Source organism: Poecilia reticulata, linkage group LG4 (assembly GCF_000633615.1).
Source record: "Poecilia reticulata strain Guanapo linkage group LG4, Guppy_female_1.0+MT, whole genome shotgun sequence".
Taxonomy (NCBI): Eukaryota; Metazoa; Chordata; class Actinopteri; order Cyprinodontiformes; family Poeciliidae; genus Poecilia; species Poecilia reticulata.
In genome coordinates this window covers 23,322,843-23,342,248 of record NC_024334.1, presented here as the reverse complement: position 1 = coordinate 23,342,248, position 19,406 = coordinate 23,322,843, and the positions used below count along the sequence as shown (strand labels likewise).

Below are 19,406 nucleotides of genomic sequence, written 5' to 3'. Positions count from 1 at the left end.
GCTAGTAAGCATTTGTATGCTTGTCTTCAGGTCTCCCTGGAGGTTTGGCCCGGTCAGCTCACTCTTCCAGCAGCTCAGACATCAAAAGAGAAGACAAAGAGGATGATGAAAACTCATCTATTGCAGACAAGTCGGAGGAGGAAAAGAAGGACTCCAAGGCAGCACGTAATCGAACAAGGTAACCTTCAATTTGGCTTCTTCAGAACCTTTAGTTAGTAATGTGTATTATTCTTTTGCAATGCACGTGTATTATGGAACAATAGAAGAAGGTTTCCCATCAACTAAGTATGATGGCACAGAAAGTGATGTGATACTTTTATGTTTCAGTTGCAACTCTCCAGATTGAAGTTATCTAAGGGTTAATTAACAATTCCTGTGTTTCCCGCTGATTGTTCAGGCTATGCTAGGTGTTTTAACATTGTCAACCTCCCCTCCCCTCCCTTCATGTCACGTTTTCAGAAAGGAGGCGTTGACCCTCCAGATGCTCTCTGGCCTATCAGACCAGAAAGATGAGTAAGTTTCTCCAACAGAAGATCAACTTTTAGTGTCTTAGAATCTTAGAAATCAACTCTCCAAGAAATGTTTTCACTTGGTGTTTAAAATTCTAAAAGTACTTTCCACGTTTTTTCTTCACAGAAATGATATAATTGGTAAAAAAAACAAAACAACAACATGTGGATAAATAAATTATACATCACAAAAACATATCAACATGAATTTTTTGTGACACATATCACAAAATATGAACCACCGAGAATTTATCGAAGTGGTCATCCTAACCTGGAAATGATGCTTTTCGGATGGCTCCTTTATTTACAATGTTTTTTAATTATATATTTTTTGTGATGCAACTAAATGATTCATAGATTTCCATCTAAGAAAATCTATGAATGTGCCTGATAGGAATGTTTATGGACTTCTCAATTATCATTGGAAGAGCAATCAAACTCTTATTATGATTGCTTATTAAAATTACCCGTTATGCATGTGTCCAATGGTGTTTTGATTATCTTTGATGTTCAAGCAGGGTAAGGACCAGGACCTGCTCTACTCTAAAAGAGCTTAACATTCTTCTTGTACAGTTTTAGAGTATTTTTTTCTGCATTTTAAAAGGCTCAAACACACAATGAAGGGAACTTATGTTTCTCCCATCCTCTTCACCTTTAAGTTGAACTTCCACTTGCATGACCAAGAGCTTCTTGCCACAGCTTGTTTGACAAAATATTGTATTGGGAGGGAACTTGCTAACTGTATACTGGCTCACTAAATCTAAAGCACATAATATTTTCCATTTATATTTATATAATTACTGTCACAGGCATGCCTGAGTGCATTGTTGGACATTTTCCAAAGGTTGGCAAAGGATAAAGTTATTTTATGTTTAGCAGATCCATTAATGTTTTAAATCATGTAACTAACTAAAAGCTGTTAATTTCTTGCCAGTTACAATCAAATAGTCTTCTAGAAAAACAGCAGATGGTAAAAAAAAATAAGATTTTAGCACAATATTTCTGTTTGTGTGACACTCTTATGTGGTACATCAACAAGCATCACCGCTCCGTTTGTATTTCTTAGCAGTCAGGACAACGAGGACGACGAGGACGTTCCCCCTGAGGTGAAGATGGAGCGGGAGAGGGAACGGCGAGTGGCCAACAACGCTCGGGAGCGTCTCAGAGTGCGGGACATCAACGAGGCTTTCAAGGAGCTCGGGAGGATGTGCCAGCTGCACCTCAGCCACGACAAACCTCAGACCAAACTCCTCATCCTCCATCAAGCGGTCAACGTCATCCTCAATTTAGAACAACAAGTCAGAGGTGAGTTCTTAGAAGCGACGTGTTCATGAGCCGCCGGAGACCGGTTTAGTTCTTCATTGCGAGGTGCGTTTCTGCTTTCCCTTTGTCAGAGCGCAACCTTAATCCCAAGGCGGCGTGTTTAAAAAGGCGCGAGGAGGAGAAGGTTTCCGGGGTGGTGGGGGAGGCACCCATGCAGCTCCCAGGAGGCCACCCAAGCATGGGAGGAGATGGACACAATCCAGTTGGCCACATGTAACTCCAGGTGGGTTTTCCAAAAAAAAAACAAAAAAAAAAAACAATCTGGTTATCGTAAATGTTTGTATGCTTTGAATTTTCACAAGGATCAGAGTGCAGGAAGATACTTCATCTACACAAATCCATAAAATTATTCTGTTACCCTTGCTAACAAATGTTCCAATAATAGGCATTTTTTTAAAAAGAACTACCTTTGCGAACAATTCTTATAAACATCATTCTTAAATAGAACTGCAAAAGAAAATTACTGTCAAGCAGAAAATATGAGCTGCAGATGGTACAGATATGCAGCAAATTTTGCTTTTGACTACATTTGCTTTATTTTTCTCTTTTCCAAACTGTAAATGTGACATGCTTAACCACAATCCTCTTCAGTGTGGAAGTTGTTACTGCAGGAAGAACACTTCATTTTCTAATTTCTGTATCAAACGAGTTTTAAAAACTTAAGCTAAGAGAGTAAAAATCACTTTAAAAAGGAAAATGCTGCTACAATAGAGAGCTACACTTTGGAAGAAGGATCCATCTTCCACTGATCTTCAGTCTGTCCCTTTAGAGAAGGAAGAAATTTACCTGAAGCAGGAAGTGTGACTGTAATACAGAGTGGTTCTGTGCTGTTGGATGAAACTTTTTTCTCCATGTGATGTAATGTACTCAATCTGGGAATGTTTGCAGTCTCCTAGAAATTTCACCATTAAGATATGTGTCTACATTCTGGAGGGAACACACACTAAGATAGATATTTATGGTAAATCTTGCTAAATGCCATTTATTCTGAAAATTAAAACAAAGCACGAATGACCATTTTAAATGTCAGCTCCAAATTATCTTTGAAAATCTCTATTATATAGTGACGTCTCTCTCACATACATTGTTGCTTTCTACCTCTGATATAAATGACATATTTTCAATAGGTTAGATTATTATAATAGAGTATAAACTGGTCTTTGTAAAACATCACTTAGGCAGCTGCAGCTTATCCAAAATGCTTATATGAATTGTGCTAAAAAAATAAACTTGTTTAGCTGAGGTTTTTTTTATGCGTCTTTCCAGCTTTTTAATGTGTTTGGATTTTTTATTGCTTTACAGATCTGGTGTTTTCCTGGCTCTCAAAGGATGTGGCCTTAACAGATTTCTTCCACCCATTATTCTCAGTGTGTGTGTGTGCGTGTATATATGTGGACATGTCCGTGTATTGTCCGTTCGAGTTTCAAGATGCACATTGACACACTCACATGCATACTGCCAAAACTGACACAATCTGTTTTTCGCACTCCCAGCCATGACTACAAGCTCAAATGTGAAGAACTTTTTTTTTTTTTTTTAGTTTTGGTTTGTTTTATACATGTAAGATTTTTATTTTCTTTTTTTTTGGTTTCCAACACGATAATTGAACACCAGAGTACTTTTTGTCCTTTCAACACTTTGGGACTACACACACTGCCAAGAGGTGCTCTGGTGGAGGAATAAAAAGGAGACCTATACAAACACAAATTAAATCAAGAATTTGTGCCTAATTGTTACATGTTTTCTATTTGACATTAAGGCAAATTGCTTTACATGTGAGGAACATTTGTGAGGGATTGCTTATGTGTATGAGCAGTTATTTTTTTAAATGTATGTCATTCCCAGCGTGATGGTACAGTCTTACATATGTTATGTAACTCACAGCTGGAGTTGAACTGTCAAAATTCAGTGACTTTTCCTCGAGCGCGTGGAAAGTGGCGGAGAGTCGGCCCCCCGATGTTTTTGACATTTCAAGTGCAGCTTACCTGAAAGATGGGAACGCCAACCAGACGTGGTCTCAGACCCCCTCCACCCCCCCCCCCCCCGTGAGGCATCTGGAGGCTTGGAATCAAAGACTTCTTCCTAGAAAGTTATGATTTGTCCAAGTGAAAGAGTCGGTCAACAAAACAAAACAAAACAAAAAACAGTTCTTCCGCTTTTGTTGACCAGGCGTTCTCGCGTTTCTCCAGCAAGCCCTCCGTCACGCATTCAGGTTTTTGTCCTGCTTTGTGTTGTAAAGCATACACGGACGAGACGAAGCACAGTTGTACAGATTTAGGCTTGACCTGCGTCACATTTCAGTCCCTGAAAGTCTTGTATTAAAGCCATCAAAATCATCTGAGCGACCAGCACCACTTTTTGTGCTGCTCCTTCCTCGACATGGTTTACTGACGGTTCCAGCGGACTCGAGTCTTTCCCACCCCCCCTTCTTTTATTCATGTACTTTAAAAGGCAAACAAATCCAGGAGGGATCTTTTTTCTTCTCTCAGTCGAAGCAGACGAGCCTTTTGTGTAATTCCTAAACGAGCATTCCCGCTGAATTACGAACCCTTCACCTTCCTCCCGACCGTCAGCGTGTTCTCCCCTTTCTTACTGAGAGAAGTGTGACCTGTAAATTCACTTCATACATTATTCTGTTTCATTTTTCAAAAGTAAATATATATAAAAATATATATTTTTTGTTAGTCTATACATTGTAGATTTTTTACATAAATGGCAATATTAGTTTGAAGTTTAGAGTGTATTGTAGATGAGCTGTATAAGGGGATATTTAACATTTAAATGATGTTCAAATTTTAATTTGAAATTAAACTGGGATGCCAGGAAAAGGATTGACAAGATGATCAATGAGCGTGTTTGTAAATCCTTTTATTGTCCCAGTTTTAGTTCAAAGGCACATCAATAACTACTAAGTTGAATGCCTTCTTTTCCATTTGGGCATATCTGGACAGAGTTTGTGCCACAGTCATGTGACAAAACATCAGAAGGGATTTTTCTTTTTTCTCGTCTCCAACAGTAATTATGCAACTGGTTTTTGAATGTAGCTACCATGCTAAATGTGGATTTGCCTTCATTTTCAAAGTTGTTTCTGGGTTTTGTTAGCACATTGTAATTTCTTTTCACTTTTTTTTTTTTTAAATGTCTGCCCTTAAACCAAGTAAGTCTGTGTCTAAAGGCAGATGTCTGGATTTGGGTGTAAGGTAATGGATATTATTGAGAACAAAACAGTGTTATTGTGATGTTATTCCCATGTCATGTTAATTATTTCTTTCTTTTTTTACCAACATGTAATCACAAGTGGGAGGTAGAACATTTTGTGTGTTTCATTTCTACAAAAAAAGGAAAAAAAATATGAAGAAAAAGACATATACAAATCAATAGTGTGGCCTTTTCATTCTCAAGACTTAAGATGTCACGATGGGAGAGTGATGCCTTATCAGTGCCTGAACTTGTATTTTTTTTTTTCCATTTAAGACAGTTTTATGTTGTGTACCATATCATTTCATTTATCTTGGAGATTAAAGAGGTACTTGTTCATTCCCCCCCACCCCTATCCTCCCTTTTCTCCAAATACTTTTTTTCAATTTTTGAGGAAGAAGTTTAAATGGTATAAAGAGATTTTCTTTCAGTGTACCTAGTTAAATAAATAAATGTTAAGCAGATCTTGTTTAGTTTTTCTTTTTCTCTGCTGTCTGTTCAACTGGATTACATTGTCCAACCTGCTGTTTTCATTAAGGTCACTGGTCCAGGTTAATAGGTACCCTGTAATTACAAAATTCACATGACAAGGTTTTAAAAAAAAAAAGGAAAAAAAAAAAGACTGCATCATCCTCTGATCCATTATCTGCATAGACATGTTTCGGGTGTGTTGCTTCGATGTAGGGAGGGAGTTTTTGTTCCTGCATTAGCTGAATCATCTGAATAGGAGTATTTTATAACTTGTTTGCAGTGGCTTTCAATATGTATAATCAGTAGTTATCATTGTTATCAGACCTGAACTTAATTTTCAGTTTGTTTTTTTGTGACTTTGACATTGAGATTTGTTTTTTTATATATCAGATTAATTTTCACAAAATCAGTAGGTGTACTGGATATCTGAAATTTTTTCAAAGAAAAATGTCTAAATGTGGTTTATATTTGTCTCTAAATGACGCACCTAAATTTTGTAGTGGCACAAATTTCACTCATTTCTTCAGAAACTTATAAAGTTTGGACTTCTCTCGACAATAGCAAACACTGATTTTATATCAAGCAAAACATTTTCAGGTTTTTAATTACATTATTTAGCTGAACTATAAAGGGACGCGACCAATGAGTGTTGAATACATTTACAGAGTTTGTAATTCTGGGTTGAAGACAGTGTTGACTTCTTTCTGACTCGATCACTCTTCTATTTACATACAAATAGGTGAGATTTGTCCTGTATATAACATTAATGTAGCAATAAATGTGCCATTTTTAACAACAGATTATACCTTTTACAATGTCTGGCTTTTGAATATTGTATACATAAAAAAATAAAAGGAGTCTTTTTAATAAAAGAATTTATTGTAGTTTGGAAATTGAATTTGTTTTAATTGCCAATTAAATACATTTGGGAGAACTGTACAGGTAAATCTCCAATTAGAACATAGTAGTTAATTGATTTGAATAATACAAGTGAAACTCAGCTGCATGTATATATGTATTGCAGTGTAACATTTCAAGTATTTAATTCTTAATTTTGGTTATAACTTTTTGTTTTGTTTATAGTCAGTCCTTCCAAGAGCCATAATCTCCACCTTGAGAATCTCCCCCATACTCTCAAATGGGCTTTACTTCACAATCCTTCCAAGGCTGTGGTTGTCCCTGGTGCTTGTACACAGTTACTAGTTCTTTCTTCCACTCAGTTTTCCAGTAACTTGCTTGGGCACAACCAGTTTCTTTTTAAATGTACTTTTGTGGAGTTTTCTAATTATAGAGGGGTCGGTAGTATCTTTGTATTAAAGAAAAATAAATTTTCTGAACAAACCAGGTTTCATTGGCTCCAAGCCGTAATCAAAATTTACAGAAACATATGAGCATCTTCAGTTTGAGTGGATTGACGTACTCCATCTAGAGTGGGGATTCTGCGTGAAATGTGGCTCACACAAGATAGCACTGCAGAAGATGGTGAAGGAAGCCGAGAACGTCACTGAAATGCTCCAACCTTTTATCTGTTTCAGAACTTCTGAAGGAACAGGACTGGAAATTATTAGCCTCCTTACACCCTCTTCATAAACTGTTTAAATTGCTGGCTTGAGGGAGAAACGGCACCACCAAACTGCTACATAGATTTCTGTCTTAAGCTGTAAAATTACTGAGTAGCTATTTGGAGATTTGTTATAACGGAAGATTGTGTATTTTATAGTATCGAGCTCTATTAATGTATTTTGTTTTTTATTTTATAATTTTTAAGGGATTTTTTTGTTGTTACACCAATCCTTAAGAAATGGGGTGTCGTTTTTTAATATGCCATTAAATATTTTATTTAAAAAAAAAGAAAAGAAGATGCTAGTTGGATGATAGTTGGGAAGACAATTGTTTGGTGTCCACAATTGGTCCTGAGAGAAAACCTGACAAGATTTTTCTGAACGCTTTTGTTTTATAGTCAGGCACTTCAAGGGGCAGCTTGAAACAGGTCCTTCAAATCCATCACTTCAACGTTCGGCCGCTCTCATGTTGTGATTAATTTTCAAGAAGAATGATTCAGAAAATACTAAATAAATTTGTTGGTGCCAAATATGTCTCAATTCTGAAGACATGGTAAGTCACTATAACGCTATAACAGGCTGAATTTTCAAGATAATTAGTGTCGTTTTTTTCGCTGTAGTTGACCCTGTGTCCTCCTATGTGACCCGTCTAACTGACTTTAGCTTAGCTTGGGTATGAATTAAATTAGCTTCATGGCGCAGTTAATAATTAACTTTTAAGTCTATGAGGTATGTTGTTAGCCATATGAGGACTCTGGGTGATTTTACTCTCAAAGACATATTTTAAGGTAACTATTGCTAAGCTCATAAGTCTAAAATTGATTGTCTCTATAGTTCTCTTGTTAGGTATAATAAAATTCCCATTGAAATCTGGTAGTTCTTTTTGTATAGTTGCTTGCTGCACTAGATGATATCTATTCAAAGAGCATTAAAAATGATTTTAGATTATGTAAATATCATAGAAGCTACAATTGAGTTTCAAATCAGTCAGTAATTTTGTGCCAATTTAGTGAAAATATACAATGAAAATCTATTTTAAGATGACAATCCCCTTTTTGGATTAAATAAGTATTACGGTAGATGTAATATTAATCAGTAATACTAATCTAATGACAGCTTGAAATCATCACACAGAAACTGGAGCTCCAAATTTGTAAGATCTTTTGCATAATGGATATTGGTAAAAATAAAATAAAATGCAGTATCACAACATGACAGAAGCTGCTCAACAGTTTTAACATCAGAATAAGTCCTGACCAAGTGTTGGTCACTACATTTCTGGAGCGGCTTCATGTTCATGCCTTCAGATTAGCTCAAACATCTCTTAGTAGAATAGGTTTTCACGGACAAACATTTGCAACCAAGTCCATTGAGAAGAAGCACATTGCACTCTAGATCAGTGGAGTGGAGTGATAAATTGTATCCCTCTTGTCAACCCATTGGACTATTCTGGTTTTGACTGGTTCCCAGAGAGCGGCATTTGCTGGACTACATTTTTAAAGGCTTTTTAAAAATCAGTAATCTGTGATCAGCCAGAATATTGCAATCAGTGCACCACCGATTTAATGACATCTATTTGACATCAAAGTTAATTTTCTCATTTTGCTAACAGTCATAGGTTTAAGTACGTGGCAAAAGCAGATAATGTTCTTTTTTTATTGAAATCCACTATTTTCAACTTTTAAAACATTTCTTTTAAACCTTTGTTATGACACATAAGTCATTCTTTTTATAGAGTTCATTGTGCTGCAGCATGATCACAGTAAATTGCAGGTGGGCGAGGGACAGTCCTGTACCACAGGACGTGGTGTTGATTCATGCGTTGTATTTTACAGTCAAATTTGACCTTTTTAGAAGTCCTTGTGTTTTCCTCCATCTCTAGGGTACCAAATATGGTTGCCTGGGGAACAGTTGGCGGCGTGGCGGTCATTCACTTCACCGACTGGCGGTTAATTCTGGACTATGTGCCATACATTAATGGGAAGTTTAAGAAGAACGATTAAAGAGAGGTGTAGGATGTGAGTGTTTTGTCCTTGTATTCAACACAGTTTATTTCTCCTTATGAATTACCTGTGAATTTCAAGCGCAGGTAATTCTTGTGTTTATAAGTTTAGTGTTTATAAGTTTTAATCCAGTCTGGCAGCTCTTAATTTAACACAAACTTCTGTGTTAATGTAATATTGATGAAACTTTGCTTACATCTTGACACTTAAAGTTTTAATTTAGTTAAATTTAAAACTTCGGAAGTGTCCACACCTCCACCAAGCCGAAGGTCCAGACGTAGAAGAAGGGGAGTATATATTTACATAAAATTATAAAAATCAATATTGAGAATTATTTTTTTATTTCAAACAGAAAATAAATAATTCCTGCTGCAGTTGATTATTACAATCAAACAGTTGGGACATTTTCTATATACCTAACCAAAAATAGGATGGACAGAAAATATAGTTGTAGTTTTCAAGTACCTACTGTGCTGCTGAATATTATCCCATTCGGTCTTTGTTGTAAATAAGGAAAAATATGTAGGAGCCTTCTTACCAACTGTGCACAGCAACAGGTGGGAGAGGGACAGTCCTGCACTCTTTCATGTGTCACACAGCAGGAGAAAACTCTCCAGCACTTTTATTTCTTGTATCAAATCAGAGGGATTTTTATTTGACAAAAAAAAGGCATTTTTGAAACGGCAACTTTTTTTTTGAAAACCCTTGAGATAAAAACCTGGCCAACACCTACATAAAATCTTTATATGTTTTGTTTTATGCTGTTTAGTTTTATTTTTCGAAATTAGAAAACACATGAAATAAACCACTTTAACATTTATTTTATTTTGAATATGCTTTCTGTGCTTTAGTTCTTTTTGTGTACTTAATTTTGTAACAGGCTAATCTAATCATTTAGACACTTCTGGTCTTTGTTTCTTTTTTTTTAAATAATGGCTGTAGAGGTGGAATAGTTTAATAAATATACCAATGTCTGAAATTATCAGCTTCATTATTCTGAGTTGGATAGTTCAGTGCTTTTGACCCAATCAAACAGATGTGCGTTTTACTCGATAAGCCTGGGGTGACCAAAGTCAGTCCGGCATCCTGCATGTTTTAGTTCTCTCCCTGGTGGTAGAAACAACCTTTTCAGCATGTCAGTGTTCTTCTTAGGCCATCTAATGAGCCATCATTGGATCCAGGTGCATTAAACCAGGGAGAGAACTAAAACATGTAGGATGCCGGCCCTTGAGGACCGACTCTGGACACCACTGCAATAAACCTTATATCTGCTTACAGGACCAGGACTCTGGGGACATGGCTGGACTTCTCTAGCAGCAAGTTTAAGTAGGATGGCTGGTCTCTGCAGGCTACACAATGATGCACTCTGTAAAAATGCTTCTTTTTGATCCATTGTTGTAAGATGTGAATAAATTATTAATTTATCCTAATGTTTCCAAGATGTCTTGTAACTTTCAACTATTAAAATGGTTTTGCTTAAAAATGTTTTCTTTTTTTATTATTATTGTGACAAAAATCTTCCATATTTAAACATCCTAGGTGCGTTTAGGGAACTTTAAAAACTACAGAAAACAGTGTAATGAACTTAAGGAGGGAAAAAAATACACCTGTAGCTTTCAACGCCTGTTAAAATGTGTACAGCATAGTCGACAATAGCTGGAGTGTTACTGCTGGAGGACCAGACATTGAGCCTAGACGCACACTGCGATATTTGCGTGGATAATGTCTTTCATTTTTAACATCGGAGGGGGGAGGGGACTGAAAGAGGAGAGGGGAGAAGGGATTTAACACAGCAAGAGGCTGAAAGCGTGATAGTGTCCTCAAGATGGATAAAAACGAGTAAGTACACCGGCTAAACAATGAACAAAACGCCTACAAGGGAGTTAGTTGCTGTAATTCTCATGTTTGGTGCCATTTTTAATGTAAACATGGAAAGTATGTTTATCATCGATTAGGCAAACGCTGCGGTCTCGCTCTCTGCTAACAGCAGTCCGGTGGGGTCTCCTGAATCTGTCGCTCTCGTTTTTTGTTTTTTTCATTTAAACCACTTTTGCAAAGTTAAATGTTTCGTTTAAGTACATCGATATGTGTAGTGCATTGAAATGTGTTTTCAACGTAAGGAGTTAACCGTATAAAATACATGCAAGTGTTTGTGCGTCGGTTTTCAAACGCGTTTACACAAGAGTCTCTAAGAACGTGACATGTATTTTACATTATTCGCGTTCATTTCACTGGATCTACTTTGTTCATTGAAATGAAAAAAGCCGGCTCCAAGTCTGAAGGACAACGGTCTTCATTGTCGTGGTGAAACGACCCCCCTTTTTTGTCGTGTAACTTACGTAGAACTTGCGCATTTAAATTCACAATGCAGTGCAATTTATATGTATATTTTTTATCACTGCTTCTGTTAGTTTCAGCGGCGGTAATGGAGGCTGTCATTGCTGCTTCGGGATTGCTCTACTTTCTGTTGTCACGTTTATGTTCTCCATACGTTAATGGAGATGTTATGATGGCTGCAAGCGTTCAAACAGAACAAAAAGCTGGACTTCCTTTACGTGTCAAAATAAAAAATGAACGACCTAACTTGTATTATCAGATAAACAAAGCACACATATAAGAAATGAAGCTGTTTTAGTTTCTGTTTTTTTTTTTTTTTTGCTTGACAAATGAAATTTATAAACAGTTACGACTTGTGAATTTGTTATGTTTATTTGTTGCTTAGTGTCTATATTAATGCAAACTTCATTGAATGAAGGGTTTCTGGGTGGTTATGCCATATCCTCGCTTTAGAGTGCTGGAGACTCATCAAAAAATATGGCAAACCTTTTAATAAGCCTACTATTTCTATTAAATATTCTAACAAATATTGTTCTGTCATTTCTGAATGAATCAGTTTTTCTGATTAATTGTAAATGGTGATATTTCTAAACAGTGCTGCTATCTTGCCAGATCCCTCTTGAAAAAGAGATTATAGATCTCGGCTAGGTTTAATCTGGCTTTACACGTCTATGGCAGAACATGTGTGCAAGTTAAATAGATTAATTTTATAATCACTCTACCACTGTAAATTCATGAGCGCTTTTAGAAAGATAAATGTATGAAGAATTCATTGAAGATTAGTAAGAGCTAAACCGGGTATTGGAAAAAGTATCTGCCCAGTTTTTTTGGGTCACTTGGTAGATATTTTGTTCCAATTACTGCCTAACATGAGATTATTAATTAATGGTACTCAAATTAAAGACAGATTTTTTTGTCTTCATTTTTTTTCGATGTGAGCTCATACTACTGTAAAACATTGCATATTTATGGGTTGCCATTTGTTTGGCCAGCAATAGAAATATTGGGAGGGGAAAAAGCTTGGGTGGGAGGAAGATAAGAATTAGATTAACCCCATGTCTTGTTAGCTGAATAACTTTAAATAACACCCATGGTGACAATCTTAAAATAATATTAATAATGACAAGAAAACTATTGAATCTGGCATGTGGTTATTAAATTAAAATTATTTGAATACTGAACTTAAGGATTGCTTTTCTGTTATTCGATTTATGAAATTGTAAAAAATAATGACTTTTGGGATAATGTCTGTTATTTGAGATAAACTAACATGGTGGCTGTTCTGCTAATGTGTAGGGATGTCAATGTGTATCTTTCTGTCATATTAAAATTTGAGGGACAGCTTAATTATATGTAGTATTGTTATTACTCTTTTTTACTCATCAAATTTTAATTTATTTTATTTGTGTTACATTTTTTTTATTAAATCAGGAAGAATAAAACTTTGTATGAATTAGTCCAAAACACCAAACAATGGTATTATATTAGGCTGTGGCCACAGTTTTTTTCCCTCATGCCAGCAGACAGGCTTCATAGGAAACAAATTCATATGTTTAATTGTTTTTTGTGGTTTCTAAACATCTGACCTAATTTCATTACTTTAGGCATTTCTAATGCCATTTAAACAAGGATGTAATGAACACAAAATACCTGAATTATTAACGTGACAATTTTCATGTTGTCATATTAAAATGTTAATAGACTAAACGAATTACTGCAATTGGTGCTTCGTGACCTATATTGAGAACTCAACATAAATTTTTAGGACATTTTTTTCCAGAAGCTTTTCTTTTGAAGTCTTAAACCTGAAGCGTCCGGTCTAGCTCCGCGCTGCTCCGTTTTTCCTTTGCGGATGTAGTTCCAACGGTGACACGCAGGTGGTGATGGGGCCGAGATCTGCGCGGAGCGATCTCCGCAGCCACAAAGAGACTATATGCTTTTAGCCGGGAGATCCCATTACAGGGGGCACGCGCTTTAAAATGGTTGAAACAAAAGCGTGAGAAGCTCCAGACCAGCCTTTCAGATTGCAGCGACACGTTTTTCCAAAATCCGACCTGGCTGTTTGCCGTAACTTTTAGCGGATTCTCTGGCCAGCCGCGGGGGAAATGGAGAAGAAAAGGTGGGATTGCTCTGCTCTCCCCAAAGGCTGGAAAATGGAAGAAGTGACCAGAAAGTCGGGTTTGTCAGCTGGGAAAAGCGATGTCTATTATTTTAGGTACTAAACGACTGATAACTTGAAGTACACCACAGTTACACCATACACCGAGATTGCGGACGGAAGCAGACAGGAAAATGAGCAGGGTGGTCGGTACAAAAAAAAAAAAAAAAAGTTTTGAAGGAAAAGGGGAGGGGGTTGTCTGTTTTTGTGGGAGGACAAGCAGGCCACCTCCTCCCAGAAGGAGTCCTTTCAGCCGTACAGGCCCGCCTGGGCCTTAATGGTCAACAAAAGTCAGTGTGATCTCCGTTAATAATTCTCTCTGTTTCCCATTGAAGTCAAGATTTGTTCTCATTTAGCAGAGGAGAAGAGCAAGATGAGGATCAGAGGCAAGACAGGGGGGAGGCGGGTCGGTTGTATAGCTTGTGGTAGGCTGACTGTACAATCATAACAGTTGACGGTTCTGTGTCATGTCAGATGCGTTTGCATGAGATACTAGCACGAATCCACCCACCGTGTTTCTTTGTTGTTCATTGATCAGGCTTCGAGATACTGATGCTCCTTTTAGGTGCAGCTGCCGTGTCTCCATTGTAAACACTAGGTGTCCGTTTCGCCATCTTTACTTTGTGTTCATTCATATCTTGTGGTACTTTTTTTTAACATTGTTCTGAATAATTGTTTTTGTCATATTCATTTCTGACTAGTTTTACTAAAATTCTGTTGCTCTTCATTAGACAAGAACTTAATTGAGTTTTTGTTTTTCATTTTAAAAAACGCATTCATTTCTGTGATTTCAGCATCATCGCTCGTCTAGATGTGTAAAAATGCTTTTGTTGCACGTTGTTGTGGCTCCTTGTGTGGATGTTGTCTGAATATCAGTCTTAGTATAAGTATAATAAGCCTGTGTCTTTTTCTGGAGCAACAGTTTGTACTAATACAGTCATATTTCTCGTCAGTCCATCTGGGAAGAAGTTTAGGAGCAAGCCTCAGCTGGCCCGTTACCTCGGTAACCAGATGGACCTCAGCTCCTTTGATTTTCGCACGGGGAAGATGCTGATGAGCAAACTGAACAAGAACCGCCAGAGACTGAGATACGACAACAACAACCAGAACAAGGCGAGACGATTTTAAAATTTAAAATTTTACATACATGCTCAAATTTATACACACACACACACACACACACACACACACACACTGATTTATAGATGAATGTCTCTTAGCAAGTTGCAAAGACAAAAACCACACCGAGCTTATGGGATAGTTCTGGCTTGACATTTGACCCATCTTCCTAGCAAACACTTAGCTATAAAGCATTTATAATTCATGTGTGATTCATATATAATTCAGGTCAGGACAGAGCTTCCCAAAATCTTTGCAGGAGCCGTCCTTTTTCTTTTCTTAGACCAATGTTGATGTGTTTGGCTGCAGTGTCCTGTCTAGTTGAGATTAGGTTTAAAAATCTGGAGGGTATGTCCATTTATTTTTTGGTTTTCTTCAGCAAATTAGCCCCATAGCATGATGCTGCCACCACAATGCTCAGCAGTATTCTTACAATTCAATCTTTTTTTTTTTTCACCTGACCATAAAACTTTTACTCTTGCGGGAATTCGGCTTCCTTTTTAATCTATTTCCTTTTTTATTTCCCTTTTTTTTTGTCTGGGTCAGATGGTTGAAACTTAGACATATTTCAGTGTCCCAGTAGGACAGATGAAGGATCCCAGACACACATCCAAACTGGTTAATTAATAGGCAAAGGAGGTGCAACAAGCAATGGGACTTTTCTGTCATAACAAAATATGTGAATATTTCATTGTGTTGATATTTGACACAAGAGTTTTGTGTTTTTTAAGGACCCTCTTCATATCACAATTATACTGATACTGATGGGACCATAAGCCAGGCGGTTTTGAGTGTTTGTTCACACGCAGCCTGAGAATGGGTCTCCTGTGTTCAGACCCACTATATGCAAAGTAAAAGCAAGTTGAGACACAATGATGCAACCGTAATACAACACTCTTCCTCAAATGTCACTCAGAAAAGTTTTTCTATGCAAATTAGTTCTGCTTGATCTCAAAGCAGTGTGTTTGCTTTTAAGTGAACTGTTGAAAGAGTAAATACGCCGTGTGATCAAGTTTCATCCCCTTTTTTTTTCTTTTTTTTTTTTACCGAGCTGCAAAACAAACAGGACATTATTGCAGCTAAACGTTCGTTTCCAAACCGATTGTTTTCCTCTCAGATTTTTGTTGCATTATTTACAGAGTCCAAATCAGCCTTGGTCAATAATCCTTCCTCTATTCTCCGCTCCTTTAATTTCCCAGGGCAAACCTGACTTAAACACGTCGCTGCCGGTAAGACAGACGGCCTCCATTTTCAAGCAGCCTGTTACAAAGGTTACCAACCATCCCAACAACAAAGTGAAGACGGATCCTCAGAAAGCCGTCGATCAGCCCCGACAGGTGAACAGCCCCCGGTTACTATCATAAGCGTCTCGCTGCCTCGCAAACCAGAAAGACAGGTTTCACACACAAACCATACTGTGACGTATTAGGTGTCACAAGGGGTAAAAGTTTACTTTTCAATTTCCTGTATTGTGAGTTTACATCTTGAAATGGGAACAACATCTTTTTTTCTCCCCCAGCTTTTCTGGGAGAAAAAGCTCAGTGGTCTTAACGCGTATGACATCGCAGAGGAGCTGGTGAAGACGATGGAGCTGCCTAAAGGCCTGCAGGGTAAAACCGCTCGATCCGTTAACCGGAGCGATAACGTTTCTGGAGAAAGTCGTCCTGAAAATGTCTCGACGACTCTCCTGCAGGTGTCGGGCCGGGCTGCACGGACAAAACGCTCCTGTCGGCCATAGCGAGTGCCCTGCACACGAGCGCCGCTCCGATCACGGGCCAGCTGTCTGCGGCGGTGGAGAAGAACCCAGGCGTGTGGCTGAACACCGCCCAGCCGCTCTGCAAGGCCTTTATAGTCACAGACGAGGACATCCGGTATGTTGTTGGTACCAAAACAATCACTCCGTTAATTACTACAATTGTGTTTCAAACCAAGCAGTCGGATCTGAAATTACTTCCTGGTGAAACGTTTGGATTGGTCAGTTTCAGAGACATGCAGTTAAATAAAGGGGAAATATCCGCTGGACTCTGGGAACAATGCTGCTCGTTTTACGTTTACATGACTTCCATTTAATATGTAATGCTCGTAATCCAGCCAAGCTTGCTGTAACCTGATTGCTTGTTAGCAGTACCCGCAGCGACCACCGGGCCTGTGCAGAATCCGCAGCATCTGCTCCGAGCTCCAACTGTCGCCTCCTAACGACTTCCTGTTGCGCTTGTGTTGCAGGAAACAGGAGGAGCTGGTGTACAGCGTCAGGAAGAGGCTGGAGGAGGCGCTGATGGCCGACATGCTGGCCCACGTCGAGGAGGCCGCCAGCGAGGGGGAGCCCCCGAAGGACGAGGGCAATGGCAGCGAAGACATGGAGACCGTATAGCACAGGTAGCAGAGGCGCTGACGAAGGCCCCACAGGGGGGCTGGGCCTTTAAATTCATGCATGCGCCTTTAGGTTTCTATGCCAGCAGAAACTACTCAAAGTAGTTCACAATTGGGGAAATGGAAGAAAAACATTTCATTTTTACAATTTATTTTATTTTTTTTAACCAAAAAAATCTGAAAAGTGTGGCATGCATTTTTTTTTATTTAGCCCATTTTTACTGACTGCAACCATTTTAATTTCAGAATTTGTTTAATTTGTAAATTTTAATGACCTTTTTCACAGTGTCAAAATTTGAGACGCTGAATTTTGGGTTTCTCTTACCTGCATATATAATCATTAAAATTACAAAAGAGGTTTAGAATTAATCACTACGTTTGAGTCTACATAACACGTGAGACAACCGGCAAGAAATGCTGAACTTTTTATGCAATATGAATTTTATTTTTATTTTAGATGCGCCTGTAAGTATTTCTGACCCGAGACCATCCCGCCCATTCGTACCATGTAAAAGTGGTGGCAGCATCATGCTGTGGAGATGCTTGTCCTCTGCTGGGAAGCCGATCAGAGTTGATCTAAATATAGGACGATCTTAGAAGATAATTGTTTTTATTTTTTCATAAAAATTTGTCTTGAATACATGTCACATTTTTACAGAACGTTTATAATAATAAAAAAAGTTGACAACCATGTATTGTTTCAAATTTTGGACTATTTTGTGTTGATATTTTACATAAATCCTAATAAAACGCTCTGAAACCTTTGCGTCTGTTAACTTCAGGTTCATGTCTAGAATAAGTGGAAGAATCAGATTCTGCTCAATCGAATGGAGTCCAGACGAAACGCTTCCTAACTCGCTGGTGATTGTTTCTCCCGGCAGGTTTGCTGTGAAGACCAATTGGACTCATTCACCCCCCCGCCCCCCATCCCCATCCTCACCCCCACCGTAAACACGAGCGTTAACCGTAGGATTTCCATTCCAGTGCGGCCCTGAAGAACTGTCCCTCGGTGTCCAGTCTAGGCGTTCACTCACTCCAGAAGACCCTCGGCCAGCCATTTTATTACAACCCGTGATCGTCTCCACCAAGTGGGACTCGGTGACTGTATTTAAGAGCGCAGATGATTTTTAATTAGCAAAGCAGACAACTATGAATGACTTAAATATATTCGATATAATTTCCTTACAATGTGTCAAAGATGAGTGTTTAGTGTTAAATGTATTTTTTACTAAAACGTCTCGGATGGATTTGTGTTGTTTGTTTTTGTTGGCGACAATCATGTCAGATCCAAATGGTTCAGGTCAGCAGACAGCCGGCGTGTTTGCCCCCCCCCCCAGTTTGTTTCAGGCACCTTTTGAGGCGAATGTTTTTTGTACTGTACTGCATCCCTTTTTGGAAATTTAAAGTGAACTGTCTCAGCTCATCTTGTCATACTTTGTATTTAAATGTCTTGTTGAAATCATGCTCAGTGTTGGTTAGAGAAAAGAGGTGTGTCTTTAATTTTATTTTTTTCCTTTAGCTTTCAGAGCATTTGGTGGTTTGGTTTTGCTTATTTTTTGTTTTTTATCACTAATCTGGGAGCTTAGAAACGTTTAAGAGTGCTTTTGTACATTTTGGTTCTGCTTTTTTTTTTTTTTTTGGTGCGTCATCACACACTCGCCGCCTCTTTTAAAAATTCATGCACAAAACCGGCGACGACAGATGGGGTGGTTTCCAAGGAGAAAGGGTTTTACAGTTTCTGTGCTGGCTCACAACATCCAGCTGAAATCATGAAATGCCCCACCCAACCTGAGCGGGCCGATTGCTGAAATGTGTTAAATAAATAAAAATGTCACTATGGTACCAAACCTCTGCATTTTGTTCTTATGCACATTTTACATAGAGTACAGTACAAATGCTTGGGGAGTTAATTGGGACTAATTGTGAAAAGCCAACAGAAAGTAGTGCATAATTGTTGTGGTTTTACATAATAAAAATCTGAAAAGTGTGTCAGGCATTTTTTTTTTAACCTTCAGAAACTATTTTGCTTCAATCACTTTATAAGCCCAAACTAAGGATAGCGTTGCTCTCTTATGCTGCAGTTTTAAAGACGATATGTATTCTGGATTATTTATTTAATTTTTTTTGACTGGGCCATCCTAACACATTATTTGATTAGTCATGGAGAGCTACTTCCCTTCAAGGTTTCGACGAGTCTCTTCCGTTACACACCTGAAGTGGAATGACATGTTGATGAGGGAACTCATCCATTTGATTCAGGTGTGTTGGATAAGGGACAAGCCTGCAACTCCAGTCCTTGAATGACACTGACCTGCAAGTTTTGGACGAATCCCTGCTCCAACACACCTGAATCAAA

At 38.1% G+C, this 19,406-nt stretch overlaps 3 protein-coding genes across 13 annotated transcripts in view; all 3 read left to right on the top strand.

Moving 5' to 3' along the window:
- Positions 1-6,376, top strand: part of tcf3b (transcription factor 3b) — a 35,490-nt gene extending 29,114 nt beyond the window's left edge. For 5 of the 6 annotated variants that reach the window (XM_008407138.2, XM_017304467.1, XM_008407139.2 and 2 more), the window contains 5 exons: positions 31-178; positions 460-513; positions 1,576-1,814; positions 1,904-2,055; positions 3,135-6,376. In XM_008407138.2, coding sequence (XP_008405360.1) covers positions 31-178; positions 460-513; positions 1,576-1,814; positions 1,904-2,049 — 587 coding nt within the window. In that variant the 3' untranslated portion in view covers positions 2,050-2,055; positions 3,135-6,376. The remainder of the gene's footprint in view (positions 1-30; positions 179-459; positions 514-1,575; positions 1,815-1,903; positions 2,056-3,134) is intronic. The other variant, XM_017304468.1, reaches the window with a different exon arrangement.
- A 1,100-nt stretch (positions 6,377-7,476) lies between these two features.
- On the top strand, positions 7,477-10,549 carry LOC103463653 (cytochrome b-c1 complex subunit 10-like). The gene is made up of 3 exons (XM_008407141.2): positions 7,477-7,616; positions 8,946-9,081; positions 10,345-10,549. The coding sequence occupies exons 1-2, from the start codon at positions 7,555-7,557 to the stop codon at positions 9,064-9,066; spliced, it is 183 nt and encodes a 60-aa protein (XP_008405363.1). The 5' UTR covers positions 7,477-7,554; the 3' UTR covers positions 9,067-9,081; positions 10,345-10,549.
- A 217-nt stretch (positions 10,550-10,766) lies between these two features.
- Positions 10,767-19,037, top strand: mbd3b (methyl-CpG binding domain protein 3b). 6 transcript variants are annotated; one of them, XM_008407149.2, is made up of 8 exons: positions 10,767-10,905; positions 13,921-13,986; positions 14,515-14,674; positions 15,880-16,017; positions 16,200-16,290; positions 16,374-16,551; positions 16,904-17,056; positions 17,932-19,037. In XM_008407149.2, the coding sequence occupies exons 1-7, from the start codon at positions 10,892-10,894 to the stop codon at positions 17,049-17,051; spliced, it is 795 nt and encodes a 264-aa protein (XP_008405371.1). In that variant the 5' UTR covers positions 10,767-10,891; the 3' UTR covers positions 17,052-17,056; positions 17,932-19,037. The 6 variants fall into 6 exon arrangements, with proteins under 6 accessions (XP_008405371.1, XP_008405370.1, XP_008405373.1 ...); XM_008407148.2 differs by having other exon boundaries at positions 10,768-10,905; positions 13,918-13,986; XM_008407145.2 differs by lacking the exon at positions 10,767-10,905 and adding an exon at positions 10,932-13,618.
- The last annotated feature ends 369 nt before the right edge of the window (positions 19,038-19,406 follow it).